The 16,222-nt window shown below is 43.1% G+C and overlaps 1 protein-coding gene across 10 annotated transcripts in view; it reads right to left on the minus strand.

Moving 5' to 3' along the window:
• MAP4K4 (mitogen-activated protein kinase kinase kinase kinase 4) overlaps window positions 1–16,222 on the minus strand; it is a 131,010-nt gene that overhangs the window by 8,699 nt on the left and 106,089 nt on the right. For 6 of the 10 annotated variants that reach the window (XM_026865656.1, XM_026865885.1, XM_026865808.1 and 3 more), the window contains 5 exons: window positions 14,948–15,139; window positions 12,439–12,556; window positions 12,001–12,171; window positions 7,839–7,982; window positions 2,276–2,410 (listed from right to left, as the gene is read on the minus strand). In XM_026865656.1, coding sequence (XP_026721457.1) covers window positions 2,276–2,410; window positions 7,839–7,982; window positions 12,001–12,171; window positions 12,439–12,556; window positions 14,948–15,139 — 760 coding nt within the window. The remainder of the gene's footprint in view (window positions 1–2,275; window positions 2,411–7,838; window positions 7,983–12,000; window positions 12,172–12,438; window positions 12,557–14,947; window positions 15,140–16,222) is intronic. The other 4 variants (XM_026866038.1, XM_026865969.1, XM_026865744.1 and 1 more) reach the window with 2 other exon arrangements.

Genomic DNA, 16,222 nt, shown 5'->3' on the forward strand with positions numbered 1-16,222 from the left:
GCTAAATTAACTATCAGAAAAAGCTCTGTTCACTGCCACTGTTCTCAGGAGGGGATGGTTAAAGTCTAACGGCCATTCCAGAAATGTTGCTGGATCTGCATTTCCAGCTGTCATCTGGATTTGAGAAAGAACAGATCATGGGGACTTCCAAATATTGGGCTTTGTTAACCTGTTTCCAGCACTCTTTTTAGGGGAAGAAAAAAAAAGTATCATTTAGATGACACTGAGAAACCTCTGGAGGTTTCTGCAACCTCTTTACCCCACCTTTTAGGGGAATATGACACTTTCAAAAACAATGAGTAATTCCATGCACCTTCACTTTCTGTCATTATATGTCCAAACCAAAAATTATTTTGAAACATGGCAGGAGTGAAAATCTCTCACTTGTGATAAAAACGCTTCTTTAATAAAAATTATTTTAATGTCCATCTTACTCCTGTACAAGACTGTAGTTGCTGTCTCATGGTAGAGAGGGAGACAAAGCTACTACTTGCCCTCTTTTTACTCTGCAGGAAAGCAGGACTACTGAACTATAAGTGTTAAAGGACTTGACACTTTTTCAACAGACAAAAAGAAGTCTCTCAACCTCCACAGCTGTACTGACTAAAAAACAGAGCTTTTGTTCAGTCTTGTCTAGCTTACCAGACTTCTTGGAATTTTTTCTCGGGGAAGAGGGGGGTGTTGAACAAAACCACCTTCTCTGTGAAAGGGGACCTTTGATAATCCTCATTCTTCGCTCTGAGTGCTATCTGGGAATTTACCCAAATCTTATGTTTCAAAAGAGCAATTTATCATTTAGAGGAGCCAAGAGTTGCCTCAAGCAACCGAGATCCATAAATACCACTTCACCCTGACGTCCAAGACCCCTGTTGCATTGAAGAGACGAGGAAGCGATCAGTGCCAGCTGCCTCAGTGGCAGCCTCCAGACTGTGGACCCAACTATTGGCAGAGCTCATCCTTCTTGGGAACTGAAGCATAGCTGTCAAAGAGGCCTCTCACTACCTGAAGAAGTCTACTGTACATCTATGGTTCAGAGGGAAGTTCAGTGCCAGGCTGCAGCCCAGGGTAACAAACCCCTCTTCATCTGGAAGAAAATGCTCTTTGTTTCAGAAGCTTTCCTGCTGGAAAGCCTCCTTTCAATGGCTGTTAATGTATTGTTAACAGGCCACTTCATTATGCTGCTGACACCCTGGGGTATGATACCAGAGAAGTACATTATTAATTGTCTTCGGGGTCAAGTTCCTGGTTCAGCAGTAAGTGACTGCCATGGTTATTGATTACAACCCCTTGGGCTTTTCCAAGAGCACACGCATGACATGAGGAGACTGAGCTCAGTCCCAATTGCTGCTGCTCCACATTGACTGACATAGCTGGAAAGGAACTGAGCTGGCTCTCAGGAGACAACCAAATCAAAGTCAACATCCAGTGCTCATTAAGACGCATCATGAAACAGAAGCAGGAGAAAGAGCTCTTGGTTCATATCCCGACCTGCAGGGCAGCAGGTTCACTGCATACTCTGCTGACTGAATGCTACATCTTTCACTAGTTTCTGTGGATGTTCCTACAGTCAAATCCATTTAAATTACTTTAAACCACTCAAAAGCCACACGCCTAGCGAAAACACACTTCATCCCATAACTGTATTGTAGTGGATCTGAGATGGCATTAGGAAATTTTGTGATCTAAGGGGAATCAATGAATCATCTTGAAGTTAAGCATATGCTCCTGTTCCCAGATGCCTCCTCAAAGCTCATGCACTAACTTTCTCCTCCCACTATCTTTCTCCCCCGCCGCCCCCCCCGCCCCAGTCTTTAAAATATACATTAAAGAGAAAGACTTTTTTCACTCCATTCCAGCATGTGATTTCATCACGGTAAAAGACCAGGGAAACCTGTTGGCAAAGAGTACAGCTGTTGGTTCACGAGTCCCTCTGTTACCTAAAGGGTCTAATAGAGGTGGCGAAATATTAGCAGCCCTCATAGTCCATATCAGCTCTCTCCTGGAAGTTGCATCCACTATGGTAAGGAGACAGATGGGGATCTGCACCCACTCCAGTTCACAGCCCAGCATCCCACCAGAAAACCTCTCCCATATTCAGTTTAACTCAGTAATTTGCCATCTATTCTGCTACTTTGCCAGAAAAATTCACCCTGAGGGACAGGGAAGAAAGCTAGAAATAAAGCCAAATGTTAAACCCAGCAGCTACACACACTGCAGTTCCCTTTCTCAGCCAGCTTTTAATCCTGACGATTTGATTACTGCATGGACTACTCACCAACTTTATAGTGCACACAGCCTTCCAAGTCGCCCACCGTTGTCCAGCCCTGTTTCTTTTCTACTTCAGGGTCATTGTGAAGGATTTTATTTCTTAACCAGGACAAATAGTAAACTCGCAACTTGTTCTTCTTGCCTGGCCACAAAATGAAAAAGATTGGTTTATCTCCATAGGAAGGTTAAGTGCAAAAAATCCTGCCCAAGAAAACAAAAAGCACTGTAGAGCAAACCAAAATAACAAAGGAGAAATTGCTGCAACAGAGATCTTCCTCAGTTTTTACGCCCACAACAGCTTTACTCCAGACTCCACCCAAACACACACTTTTCTGATGATCAATGACAGACACCTGATAATACCAAATGAACATAAAACGGCAAACTCAAGGGAACAGCTCTTTAGTTTCTGATTTTTAGGACACAAACAACTTTTATTAGAACTCCCACAACAAAAGCACCAGAGACATGCGCTGAGATAAAAATATATAGCTGAGGCAAAACGGCTCTTTTTCACACAAAACCATAGGAGCGCATCACGATGGAATTTGAGGCCCAAAATTATCTATACAGCTATCAGAAGAGAGTAGGACTCATCTGAAAGAAGGAAGCAAAAGTGAGGAAGAATATGGTAATGAAATGTATTTTACAAATTCATCCAAGTTAGTGACCAGGACATTTCCATCCCTTACATGATCCTTGGAGACACAAACTGGTCACATTTTATTAAGACTGTTCATTATTCCCCTGGCAGAAAAGCACACTGCAACAACTTCAATTATTGAACCAGTTTACACCAGTTCTGTTCTAAGGAAAAATGTACAGTATCAAAACCGCAGTGAGAGAATTTCACATGGCCCATGCAAACTTCATCTGCTTGCTAAAAGCTGACAACTGCTTTGTCAGCAGCCCTTCCCTTGTGCTGCAAGGGGTGTAATACTTATCAGGCTGCACAGAGAAACTGCAAGAGGTGTTTTTTCTCCCAGGCTGCCCTATCTTCAACAGACAATGCATCTGCCATGGCCATCAAAATACAGTGCAGACTCTTAACTCTCAATAAGAGAAGGCCTCTGAATGCAGAGCAAGGTTCATGATAAACTTTATCAGTGATTCTTTAACAACTAATGGCCTACAAAGCATTTGCTGAACAAGTGAGAAGGTGGCCCTAAATGCACATACTCAAAGTGTGCATCTTTCCTCCTCCAATGCTTTGCTGCCCAAAGCTGTTACAGTCCCACAGATGAAGCTGGAGGCGAGGAAGAGAGATCATCCGTGCTCTGCTAGTAAGGCTCCATGAGGTCTCTGCTCAAGGAAATGAAACAGGACATGCTCTCAGGAACCTGACTTGTCAGTGGAGTAGCTCTATGCTAGTGCTTCACCAGCCACAATAAGGCAGCTGGGTGACTGAGGTCTCAGAGCTGAGAGGAAGACAGCTGACCTGTACTGCAGTCAGTGCCGGGCTGGCCAAGTGACACAGGACTACTGGTCTATGCTGCGGAAAGACATGACCTGTCAGGATGGTCCACCTGGCAGCCTGCCAGCCAAATCCAGCTATAGATTAAATACATTAGTTTAGCTAATGTCTTTAATTTGTTTTTTAAGTTTTCACACGCTGCCTACTGATGGATCAGTTCACAGCTGGCTGCTCATTTCAGAGACAGGCATGGGCATACGGCATCAGGGGATACTAGTTGCAGCAGGACATGAAGCCTGAGCGTTGAGACCATCCTGGTGTGCCCAGCTAGTTCCACACTGGGGTCCTGGAGCTGGCACAGAGACCCTACCCTAATAGTGGGCTATCTCCTAAAAGAGCTGGGCTCCTCAGGAAAGGCAGCTGCAGGGGCTGGGTAAGCACAGCTTGCAAACAGGCTGCTCCACGGACTCCAGCACCACAAGCCGTTCTGTTACAAAGACACACAATCTAAAAGATCCTTTTATGATTACTTGGATGGGGAAGGACTGGAGGAAAAGAGGAGGCAAAGTCAAAAATCTGTTCACTGAGTTTAAAGCGGAATTGGAGACTCTTTTTCAAACACTGGACCTGCTATCTTATTTTAAAAGCCTCTGCTCTGATGGCACAAAATGAAATGTGAAATAACATTGCACTGTCCTTTGTTTATCCCTACTACAAATGTGACAGCAAATTTGGCAGTAAACAAGCACCTTGATTTATTGCCTGACTTTGTATTTATTAAGCCATTTTTCATAAAGGGATAAAGCCTCACCACTCCCATAGCTTTCTAAAGATTTGGAAAAGGGACTAGAGCAGAAAACAATATTCCCAGAAGTCCCACATCTGACCGAGGAAAGGTCCTCCCATGAAAATACTGCAAACAACAGCCATAAGGGCCCTTTTAGAAACACTGAAAAACAGGGAACATAGTCCAGACCAGAAGGCACTGCAGTTCCAGGAGAGGAAGAGCTCAGATGGCTCAAGGTCAGTACAGTGCACCAAATGTTTTTAAAACAATCACAAGTCTGTCCACCAGGAGACAAATTCTCTCTCAGATATTTCCATGGCTTTAGCCTTCCCAGTAGCTTAGTCAAACTTCAAGATTTGGAACAAACAGCACACACGGGAATTTCCCAGCACGAGGTTAAATTTTTGTTGTTGTTGTTCACATGATGTGCAGAGTATTTCCCTCCAACCAGAAACATTTTTCAAAACAACAACAGAGAAATATCTCGAGTGTGTTCCCATTGTGTTTCAGTGTCTAGACCACAAGGAAAGTCACAAGACAGGAAATTCCTCTGTCTTTCAGCAGCCTTACATGAAAAGAGCAGGACCGGTTAGTTACATAAACATGGCTATGTGTGTATTTCAACAAGTTATGCTGCTCTTAACGTTCATATCAGGAGTGGGGGGATTAGCTCCTTCTGCTTATAAATCTTTACCAGTCAGTTTAAAGAAGTCTCAAAAATCTGGTGTGTTTTGTTTTGGTTTTCCCCGTGTAATTGTTATGGTCATGAAGTAAGGAAACTCTGCTCCAGGCAACGAACTCATCTACCTGTGGCTTCTAGAAGAACTCCCGTCTCTGATTCTCCCACAGACATTGTTTCAAATGCAAAGTCTCTTTTCCTACATTGAGTTTTCAGCTTTATTGTTGCTGTGTTTTTTAATGACCAAGCAGGCAGATTCCAACCAGTTGTTCTACTCTGTCATTCCTTCCTACTTTCCTGACTGCCATCATCAGCCAGTTGAGCTGGCAAAATCCTCAGGAAGCCACAAGTGAAGAGTGCCCTGTATGCACACCGCTGCTCTCTCCTCCAGCATTTCTATGACTCTCACTGTTACCTGAGCAGCCGAAAGTACGTTTTTTTCTCCCAACAGTATGAACTGAAGAACCAGTTAACTACTCTGCTTTGACCCGCAAAGCTTTCTTTGTGCCAGCTGTAGCAGCTCTGTATCTCAATATCAAAACCTTTGCTCTCAAAAAGTTTTATATTTCAGATATAAATTGGGGGAAGAATTGATTTCTTTTGAGGTTTTCAGACTCAAAAGTGCATATTAAAAGCAACTTTAGGTGACAATCCCTTCAAAAACCTAAAGCACTGCAACTACTTCACACAATGTGGTGACACCTTTCAAACCTCATCACAGTCAGGACATCACTTCCTGAAAAAGTCAAGGCAACATATAGCCAAGTGCACCACAGGGAGGGGAATAACGCTCCCAGAGAAGCAGTAGTAGTCCTGGGACAAAGCTCAGAGGCATCTCCATAATCAGTCTGCCAAAATGGATCATTTGCAGAAACATGATCTCTTTTCAGCATTCCTGGTTTGCTTGGAGAGGTGGAGCAACTCACAGCAAATAAAAAGCCAGTAAGGGAAATCCAGCATGAGGGCACCTTAAATTGAGAACTGCAGTGCCAGAAACCAAAAGAGGGATGTAAGGGGAAGCCTGGCCATAAGAGCATCACAGTTTCCCTCAGTATACTCCCCCAGCCCTGCCTCTCGGTTGGCAGGGATGCCTCTTTCCTGCCTCATACTCCAATAACCTCCCATAAAATGCAGGAGAGATGGGACAGGGGTGAAGGCATAAACCAGCCAAAGATCAGCTAATTTCATAAGGGTTAATGTAGCGTGTCTCCACAGAGGAAACAATAGTTCTGAAGGAAACAAAGAAAAGGATGTCAGAATCCTGACTGATGCAAATGTAAATAAACCTAAAACAATTACACACAAGACTGAATCACAGACACTTGTCATCTGTTTAGGGTATGCCTCAAACCAACAGATTTTACACAAACTGGATTATACAATATTTTGGTATACAAGGTCTACTATAGAATAAACTCTATCAAATGGTGCTTTTCAAACAGCTTGCATTTTAACATACAGCATTAGGCATCAGAAGGACACACAGCAGGTAGTGTTTTTTTAAACCCTCCTTGATTCATCTTTTTTTTAAAGATTTCACGGCATAGCTGTGACTGAGAACACAGCAAAAGCAACAAGCCAATAAAATACGGTTGTTCCAGACAGAAACTAAGTCCTATGTTTATGACACCAGCATGGGCATGGTTCTTTGGACCTGCAGCAGCATGACACCACTAATGCATTAAATTGCATTAAACTGTCTAGGTATGTGTCCTTTTTGCACAAGTGATGGGAGAACTGGAGAGCTCCTCCAGTGGAGTCAGAGGGGTTGTGGAGCCTCAACAAAATTTTGAGTGGCTCTGAATGACACAGGGGCCGTTGTGAGAAACCTCATTTAACATCCTCTCTCTGTCACACAGGCAAAGCGAGTGAAGGCTGATTTCACAAACAGACCAAAAAAAAAGGAAGTTAAATGGCTGAAGGATACCTGTGAAGAAAGATTAACAGTGCACCACATCAAGTTGCTTAACAGCAGGGTAACCTTATGCAATAACTCTCTGGAGCCAAAGAGTCTGGAACCTCAAGCTTCATAACACACATTTTTCATCAGCACACACAAAACAAACACAACAACTACCACCACCCTTCATCTCCCGTTGCTTTGCCATCTGCAGTTGTACTCAGTGAGACACAAGGCCAAAAGCTGCCCCTATCTGCCTTCTCATGCTGGTCATTCCCACATCACACACACAACATACTCCCCTCTAGCAAACACACATACACTCACCGAACATCACTCTTACTTCCCTGCTTCTAAAGAGCATTTTCCATTCTATAGATTTTAACACACAAGATACCTTTAAAACCAAGTAGCAAATCATGTTTTGGATAGAAAGAGGCCAGGTTGAAAGTAATCATGACAGAAGGAAAGAATGCCATTTTTACAAACTTCACAAAGTATTAACTTACAGCTCACAAACAAACAAAGCCAGATGTTTCCCCCAAAGCCATGCAGCATTTTTAAAGGCCACCCCACAGGATGAAGGACAAAGGGACAAGCAAGCACAGAGTGTTGTGTGGAAAATGATTCACTTGCAGAGCACTGTAGACTCAGAGAGGTGAAATGATGGAAAACCCACGGACTTTAGCCAAGTCAGGACTTCCCCCAAAACATGCAGCATGCCAAGAAAAACTTTCTGCCATACCATGCTGGATGGGGGAAAAAAATCACGCTGAACAATTAACTTTACCAGAAATTGTCACCAAGACATTCAGCCCTTCAAGTACATCCATTTGCTGGAATCGTCTTCGATTGATGAGCGGATAAACCTTCCCCTGACCACTTCTGTCTAGCAGCATCAGACCGCTTTCAGTGCCCACTAACAAGTTCACTCCTAGAAGAAACAAAACCAAAGATCCAAGTTATTAGACAGATTTCCCACATATTCTGATGAACCGATGCGAGCAAATATCTTGTTTCAAGCAGGTCTAACCACTGCTTGTTGAGTCCCAGCTGCCTACAGCCTAAAGGATCTCATGATCTCATGCCCACAGTGACTACTGATTCCAAATTGCAGTGTTCAAGAGAATGAGAGACTGGCAGACCATGGAGAACTTTCTAGAGCACCAGTTTCCAAACAAAAAGGCATGCTAATGTTGGAGGAGTAGTGAGGCACGAAGTGGTATCCAAGTTTATGTATTACAAAGATATATTAGCTGTTGGTAGGGCAGTTGGTAGCAGGATGCTCTTGACAAGGACGTTGCAAAAAAGCAGTGGCAGGGGCTTGGTTCCCACTAGGATAAACAGATTATGGTGCAACCCTCCTGTAAAAGGACAGGCACAGGATTGGTCCTCAGCTTCCCAACAATCTTTTCCATCTGAATGTTAAAACTAGAGGAATTACAGTAATTTTGTGTTTCCACAGATTTCTCCTAAAGATCAAATAAATACAGATGAGAAAAGTCAGTAGGCCATTTCTTTATACAAAGGTCCAAACAGCACTGGAACACTTTCCAAGAGTCCACAAAACCTTAGTATTTAAAATCAATTACATTTTTTTAGTAATAAATATATGTATATACATGAGACTAGGTTTTAAAAATCTATTAATATGTTATCACTCTTAAATTTCGTTAACTATTTATTTGTAATAGTGTTTCAGTCCTTGAGCTCACAAACTGTGCAGAGACAGGTCAGATACAGTACAGGGAACAGAAATCAAACCAAATGCATGACTCACTTTATTAGACTTCTATGTTGTAATCCCAATGTAAAACTTGTCATCCTTAAGCATAATAAAATAATGAAGTAAGAAAAGCAAAACTCACACAAGATTATTATGGTTATATTGCTTAACAGCTTTAATCCCATGTCAATTAATCCCTAGATGCAACTATACTGGTTCCAGTGCATGTATCATCTGGGCTGATCCCATAACGAGCCTTTTCTAGTGCAGCACATGGGCCCAGTGCACAGAAGTCTGTATCTCGGTGCAATCTGCATCTATAGCAGTGACATGCCTTCTCAGAGTATTGAAAAAGGCCACTGCTCACAAGGATGATGAACGCTACCTAAACACCACCCTGGCCACCAGGCATGGGAGCAGTTTGCAAAAGGCAGGGCACGTTCACCCTGACCCAGGGAGCATGAGGGTGTTAGAGGGGAGCAGAGCAGCATCCAGGAGGAGGTAATGACAGGGAAGAGGTCTGAGCTGCTGGTGCTAGAGCACTCTGAAAAGCCTCTGACTAGATGTCAAAAATAGATGTAGCCCATGGAGAGGTTGGAAACCACCATGCATCTCCATTTTTCTCTCTCTTGCCTTTTCAGTAAGGACACTTCAGAGGTCCCAGCAGTCCTCAGGAACCTTCACATCTCTTTGCTCATATTTGCTGCTCTGCTACTCCTCTGCTTCCTCCAAACAGAAGAGCCCACCAATGCTGGCAAGCACAGAGTCTGTCTTGGGAGAGGGCCTGCTGCCCTCCCAGGCTCTCCTTCAGCTGCTGAAACCTCCTCCAGCTGCTGAAACCTCCTCCAACCTCTTCCTGCCCTCATCCTGCCTCTGCATCCCCCACATGGGTCAGCACCTGGTGGATCCCATCCCACAGCCCTCAGGGGCATTTCACCTCGAGGGTACTTCCCACCAACTGTCTTCCTTACTGGGAGACAGACTCAAACTGGGAAATGGCAGAAGGAATCAGGGAGAGCGAGGTGTGCACTGAGTCAGGGCTCAGCACAAGCTGCAGCAGCACCAAACCAGCCAAGGAAGTGCCCAGCAGTCAGCCTCCTTCCTGCAGCTCCAGGATCCATTGACTAAAGCTGTGATTCAGCTTTAACACATATTTTTGTATTTTTTCCAGCAGGGATTACAATTCCAAGCAAGCCACATGCAAACTGGTCCCTCAGGGTCCCTTCCCCTCTTTGCACATCAGGGTTCAATCGCTCCCGCCTCCACCCTCATCTCTTCCTCTGCTGCCTATGTGGTGCAGTTGTTTATGCCTCTACACGCACGCCTGTCCCTGACCCCTTCCCTTAGCTATATGCATTTTGAGATTAAACTAATGAGGTACTGCTGGTGGCAAGCAGTGCCTGTATTTTAAAATGCAGGCACTCTCTTTATTCACAGCCGGCAGAGCTCTCCTGCTGCCACCCTACAATTAAGCAGTTCTAGTTTTTCAAACAAATGGAAATGCTTCCTGAAAAAGTACAGGCTCTTTGTGGAGGCTGGGTGTGAAAATCTATGCTACTGCATCCATGTCATTAACACTGACTTTCACCACTCAGAATGAGAAGAAACAGCATCACAGACCAAATGCAATCAGCAACCTGCCAGATGCTACAGCATTACCACTGGTAAAGGCAAAGCAAAAGCAAAGCTCCCCTCTTTTTGAATGAGGAATGGATCACCATGAAATGGCTTAATTCGCTTAAGGGTAAAGGAACCTAAACCTTATCAAGAAATCAAGCATGTGTACCAGCCTGCATCACCACCATCAGTTTGGCCCTGAACATTCAACAAGGAAGTGCTTTGTTACAGCTGTAAAACACCTCTAGCATTTTACACCTATACTTTAAATCACCGTAACAGTCAGATACATAGATCAAAGAAATATAAAACCATATGCACAAATTGCTACTGGCAAAACAAGGAAGATCAGAGAAATTATGAGTCATTTTCACTTATCCCATATAATATCTCTTTGCCTTCACTCTCTCACAGTCCAAAAGTTTACATTTGCACAAGTCTTCATTTTATCAGGGAGCTATTCATATGAATACATGCAGAAATAGCATTGGGGTAAAAATTCTTACCACTAAATTCTGGAAATAAAACAGCAGATAGGAAGATAAGGTGTTGGGAAAGCTATTTAACTGACATGGCTTTTCAGGATAGGATAACAGTGCTATTCTTAAAAACAAGAAATGCTGGAAATAACCCTAAAAGAGAACTAAACCTGGAATGAGCTATGAAAATGTAAACAAGAGAAATGCACTGTGTTACCTATACAATCATTGTGTGACTCAGTGAAATGGCCAACTCTCCTCTTCATAGTTTTTAAAATTACATGCATGTGCATTTGCAGTCTGTTAAGTTTAGCAATACTAGATAAATATGTACATAATATACAGAAGGAAGATCTATTAACATTTAGATAATGAAAAAATTCAGGTGGCCCCATAGATTCTGGCCAAGAAAGAGCTAGCTTGCACTGGGTGTTGCAGCCATGATTTCACATTGTAGCAGGCAACAAGCACTGCTCTAAGCCTTTCACCAGTGTAGGACCCTAAGTGTCTGACACCAACATAAATTATCCCTTATGACAAGAAGGCCAGGCACACTTGGTCAGCTGACATCCCATACCCAGCTTCTCTCTGCAGTAACCACTCTTAATGAAACCAAGCCACAGTCTCACACTGGAAAACATCCCTCATACCCTTCTCTTTTCCCTCTTCCTTCCTACATAAACCGGTGACTGAGGTGGAAAGTCATCTTATGAAACACATCTTAATCAAGCTCTGTAACATGACCAAGAGGCTCAAGAAGATGATTATTTTTCAAAAGAAACACCCTATGTGCACCAGCTATACAATGCAAAGACAACTACAAGCTCCCAAAAGCTGCAAGAGATGTACTTGGAGAGAGCTGCAAAGGACATCCTGATCAGCTGAATGAAGTCTGAATGGTGCCATCAGAAGCATACATACAGCAGCGGGAAATTATATCAAAGCAGAAGCAATATACTGTAAAAAACATAATAACAATCAGCTCTTGCAACATAAATATGTTAACAAGCACGGAATAGATGCAGAGAAACTGCTAAGGTTTCAGATACATTCTCAAAGATCGTAAGCTCATACTGGCACATCTGCACTTCAGAAGTGCAGGAAGCAAGGAAGAAGCAGGTTTGCATTACCCCATAAGGCAGCACACAGTATCTCAGAATTGAATCTCTTCTTGTATTTGCGAATCTCTGGGGTATCACTCTGTGGCCGCGTATTCGTGGGATTCACATTGACAACTGATCCTTTCCGCGTAGGGTCTTGCCTTATTGCCTCTGACCTCATTGCTTCGCTAGAAAATCCTACTGAAAAAAGAAAAGTAAAATCCATGTAATATCTCTCAAGTGTTAAATTCTGGCCATATATTCTTTATATCACACAACACAAATCAGTAACTGAGAATACTGAGCAAGTCTTTCTTTTTGTAAGAAATGTAAATGGAAAAAGAAATAAACTATGCAATCCATTGCAAATCAAATAAAAAGCATGATGGTAACATTCGTAAGTATTTTAAAGAGCCACTGAAGTCACTGAACCCTTTTTCAATTGTCGTCTTCAGCTACTTTACTTACCCACAGAAGTCACAGTTGTCCCACTAGATGGAGAAATCTGTAGTAATCTGGGGTCTATAAAAGGTGTAAAGGAGGAGGAAGATTTGTGTTTCTGGAGTGTGTTACTAGCGGACTGAGTCTGCAATGTAAATTTCAACTTTATTAATATTAATGACAGTAAAAAGCACGGATAACAACAACCAACATTTTTAAGTCACTACAGAATTATGCTATAGAGCCTCCCCAAGCTTTTATACTTCCTTTACAGATAACACAACGCACTGCAGGCACCACACCTGAACTAGATACATATGCACACTGCACATGTTACAACGAAATGTCATTACCTAAACTGCCACCCCTGTCACCTCAGCTGCTAGCGAATATTTTTAGGACTGGCCACTACAATCAGTCACAAAGTGAGGGAATGTCTCTTTAAAATATCTGCTTAAATGTATGTATACTATCTTATCTCCAAGCTGTCCACTATCTACAACTTTTGAATTTATGAAGCATCTCCTGAAGTGAGATAGTGTAATAAGTTATGAAGTTTGATCTCCTGGCTTGTGCAACAAAATCAGAACCATCTGGGATCAAGTGTTCACTTCTACAATGGATTGCGTTTCAATGTCCACTACTGTTTGTTCTCCCTATTTTGTTTAACCTGAGCCTCTTGCCAGAAAGCTGCAGCAGGTTCTTCCACCTTTATTTGACAAAGCAACACATTAAACCTGTATCGAACAAAGGGGCTCATTAGTGTGGAAGGTGTAGCAAACGGTGATATGAAGCTATGAATATGTAGTGGATAAAATCACTGGTGCTTGCTGAGTTATGTGGTCTAAACATGAAAAAAACATAAAGAAAGGAAGACGACACGTGAAACAATGAAGTTAAAAGTGGAAATGGAACGACTTTAAACCCTTGCCAGTTTAGTATTATAGTGACAACATTGCGTACTGAAGCAGAATGGGACAAGTGGAAAAAAAAAAAAGTTTATATATAAAGGGCGTGCATGTGGGTAAGTTATACCAAGCAGTACTGGTTTTTTGGTCAGCTTTATGCAAACATAGAGACACTTCTTTATCATCAACTAATCTTCAACCTCTGATCTTTCTAAGCCTCTACTCTCTGCAAAATAAACAGCAGTGGGTCCGTGTTAGGAGTGTAGTACTCTGCTGCATAACTATAATATCGAAAGGCTCTTTTGCCACCAGCCACTGCCACAGCCTCCACTAACTGAACCCTGTTTATTTATTGCTTAGATCAAAGTAATGAGCAAGCGTATCTTGGGATCAATCAACTGATGTCTATAACCTACAAGAGTGTGCTTTTAGAAAGATCAAAGACCAATGAAGCATAGCTGAAAATTAAGCATTATGCTAACCCAATTTCCAGAAGGAAACCCTCCCACCCACCCTCCTGCTATGTGGTTCAGAAGCATTTTTGATCCTGTGGTAAACACGTGCATTGCCATCAGCCTACCCAGCTCACCGCAATCTCTCCTTGTCATGGCACTTGCACGCCTACACAGCAGGATGGCTCTACCCTGAGAAGCGGCAGCTTCTTTTCATTGAGTTTTGCTCCCCCTGTACCACTTCTGCTTGCATACAGAAAGGGGCTCTCCCTGAAAGTCAGGCTGACCATCCAGCCAGGACTGGAGCCACCATGCTGGGCTCCTTGCTTACTGCTAGGGTTGGTAAGGGGCAAACGGCACCCTTCATTCACATGTGTGCATCTCCTCTGCTGTGAGGGGTTACACACGCTGAAAGACTGGGTTTGCCCACCAACACTTCGTCAGTAAGGGAAGGCACCATCCCAGGAGCAGCCCAGGACAGCAAAAGGGAGCTTCCTCCATGGCAAAACCTTGCTTCTCCACCTGAACACAACCAGAACTGGTGGAGAACAGTCATCTTTGCACAGCTGCTTTTCAGAGTACACGCAAACTTGGAAAAAGCCCAAGAGATTTTCACCCATTCATTATTCCAAAGCAACAATACCCCAGGCTTTTACAACCCTCCCGGGCAACACCTGATTTGTTCACCCAGCCCATGTGGCAAGCTTTAAAAAGCAAAATCCCTCCACAGCCACTTCCTTTCCCAAAGGGTAAGTTTCCACAAGCAGCTCCTCATACGTGCAGAGTTACTAGCCCAGCCTTTACTGACAAAGCCAAAAGTAACCGCTAATTTTTAAGAGGCACACTGCTTGCAATTAGCCTGCTCCCAGAATAAAACAGAATTAAAAAAGAGTATTGGCTTGAAAATGAAGTAGTCAAGTTTAGTTTAAAACAAACGCCATGCAATTAATGACTCACTAAGAGGAAGCAAAAATAGTAAACTGGCAAGTTTGGCATGGGACTGCTCTAGAGTTAAGGGCTTCTTACACAGAACTGAAATGTGTTATTTGGGGGGTGGGAACAAAGGTGACAGAAAAAAAAAAGCAGGGGAGATTGGCTGGATTTCCTTTGCAAACTAGCTACTAGGCAATGCTGCTATAACCCTACGAAAGCAGCCAGCTGTGGTGTAAGACATACCTCATTAGTAGTTAGCTTGTCCTGGGGTGTCTGTGGGGACATGGTGGGTGTCGGCTGGCTGGAGGATGGGGAGGAGGAGGTGGAGGAAGTGGAGGAGGAATGGCTTTGCTGTAAGAGATCTGGCAAGAGGTGAATGCGACCGGCAAAGCCATTGCTCTCATGATGGCTGGCACGCTTTTTGTCAACTGTACTCTGTAGAAAAAACAGGCACACTTGTCTTGCTCAAGTGCTGCGTAAAGGTCTATATCCCTAACAACCTCTCTCCTCTCTCCCTCACTGCTTCCTACCTTTTTACATTTAATTTTTTTTAAAAAAATAAGCTGATAATCCATGCCTTGATGCCTGGATGGAAAGGGAAAGTGGGCAGAGCTACTACGATTCAGCAAATTCCCACCTCTTTTGGCAGGTAAAAGCTTAGTTTGTGTGGTTGACTTGCACCGCCAGTTCCACTAATGAAGAGAAGAGTAACTGTGTCGGTAAGTCTTCCACCACAACACGGACAAGCACATTTTTGGGGGTGGGGGGAGGAATTCTTCCCCTATTATTTTGTTTAACTTAAATCCTATACAGATATGAGCTTGGACTGTCTGACGAATGCCTTCAGCTAACTATTTAAAACAATAAGCATGAAATCTTAATTTTCAAACCAGAGGGCTCAATTAAGAAATTGGCATTCAGTTGTGAAATTCAGAAATGCGATTACCGAGGAAACTCCTATAAGCTAGCATGCTTATCAACGCACGAGCTCATTTAAAAGCAGGGAATCATTATCTTTCAGAGGCACAAGAATGCAATATTTTCAGAATCAAAGGCAACAACACAGTGCTCTAGCTCTGTCCACATTCTCTACCTCGCCACCTATTTTGTTTCTCCATTACCCCACACTAACTGTTGTATGAATTTGTATGTACGTGTGTGTGTGTGTGTGTATGTTATCTGGGTGGTCTGTATTCCCTCAACTACAGGCTCAAAACAATTTTTAAAAACCCTGAATGCTCCCCCCAGCCTCCCTCCCAGCCCCACTCCTGAAAGCCATGTTTGGTTCTATGGTAAAACTAAAGTAAGTTCTTGCTCCAGGTACTTGCTCCACACACCTGCAGCTTTTCTACCTTTCTCTCCCACAGACTTTGAGGTACTCTGCATGGTGCTGCCATGGGTGTCACTGGAAAGCATGCAAAACAGAAGCAAGGGGTGAAGGGCTACTCTCCTCTTTGCATGCATCAAACATCTTGCTCATCTGAAATTCACTACAGCTGTGTCTTGATAATACGAACA

Source organism: Athene cunicularia (genome assembly GCF_003259725.1).
Source record: "Athene cunicularia isolate RWA chromosome 1 unlocalized genomic scaffold, athCun1 chr1_part1, whole genome shotgun sequence".
NCBI lineage: Eukaryota > Metazoa > Chordata > Aves > Strigiformes > Strigidae > Athene > Athene cunicularia.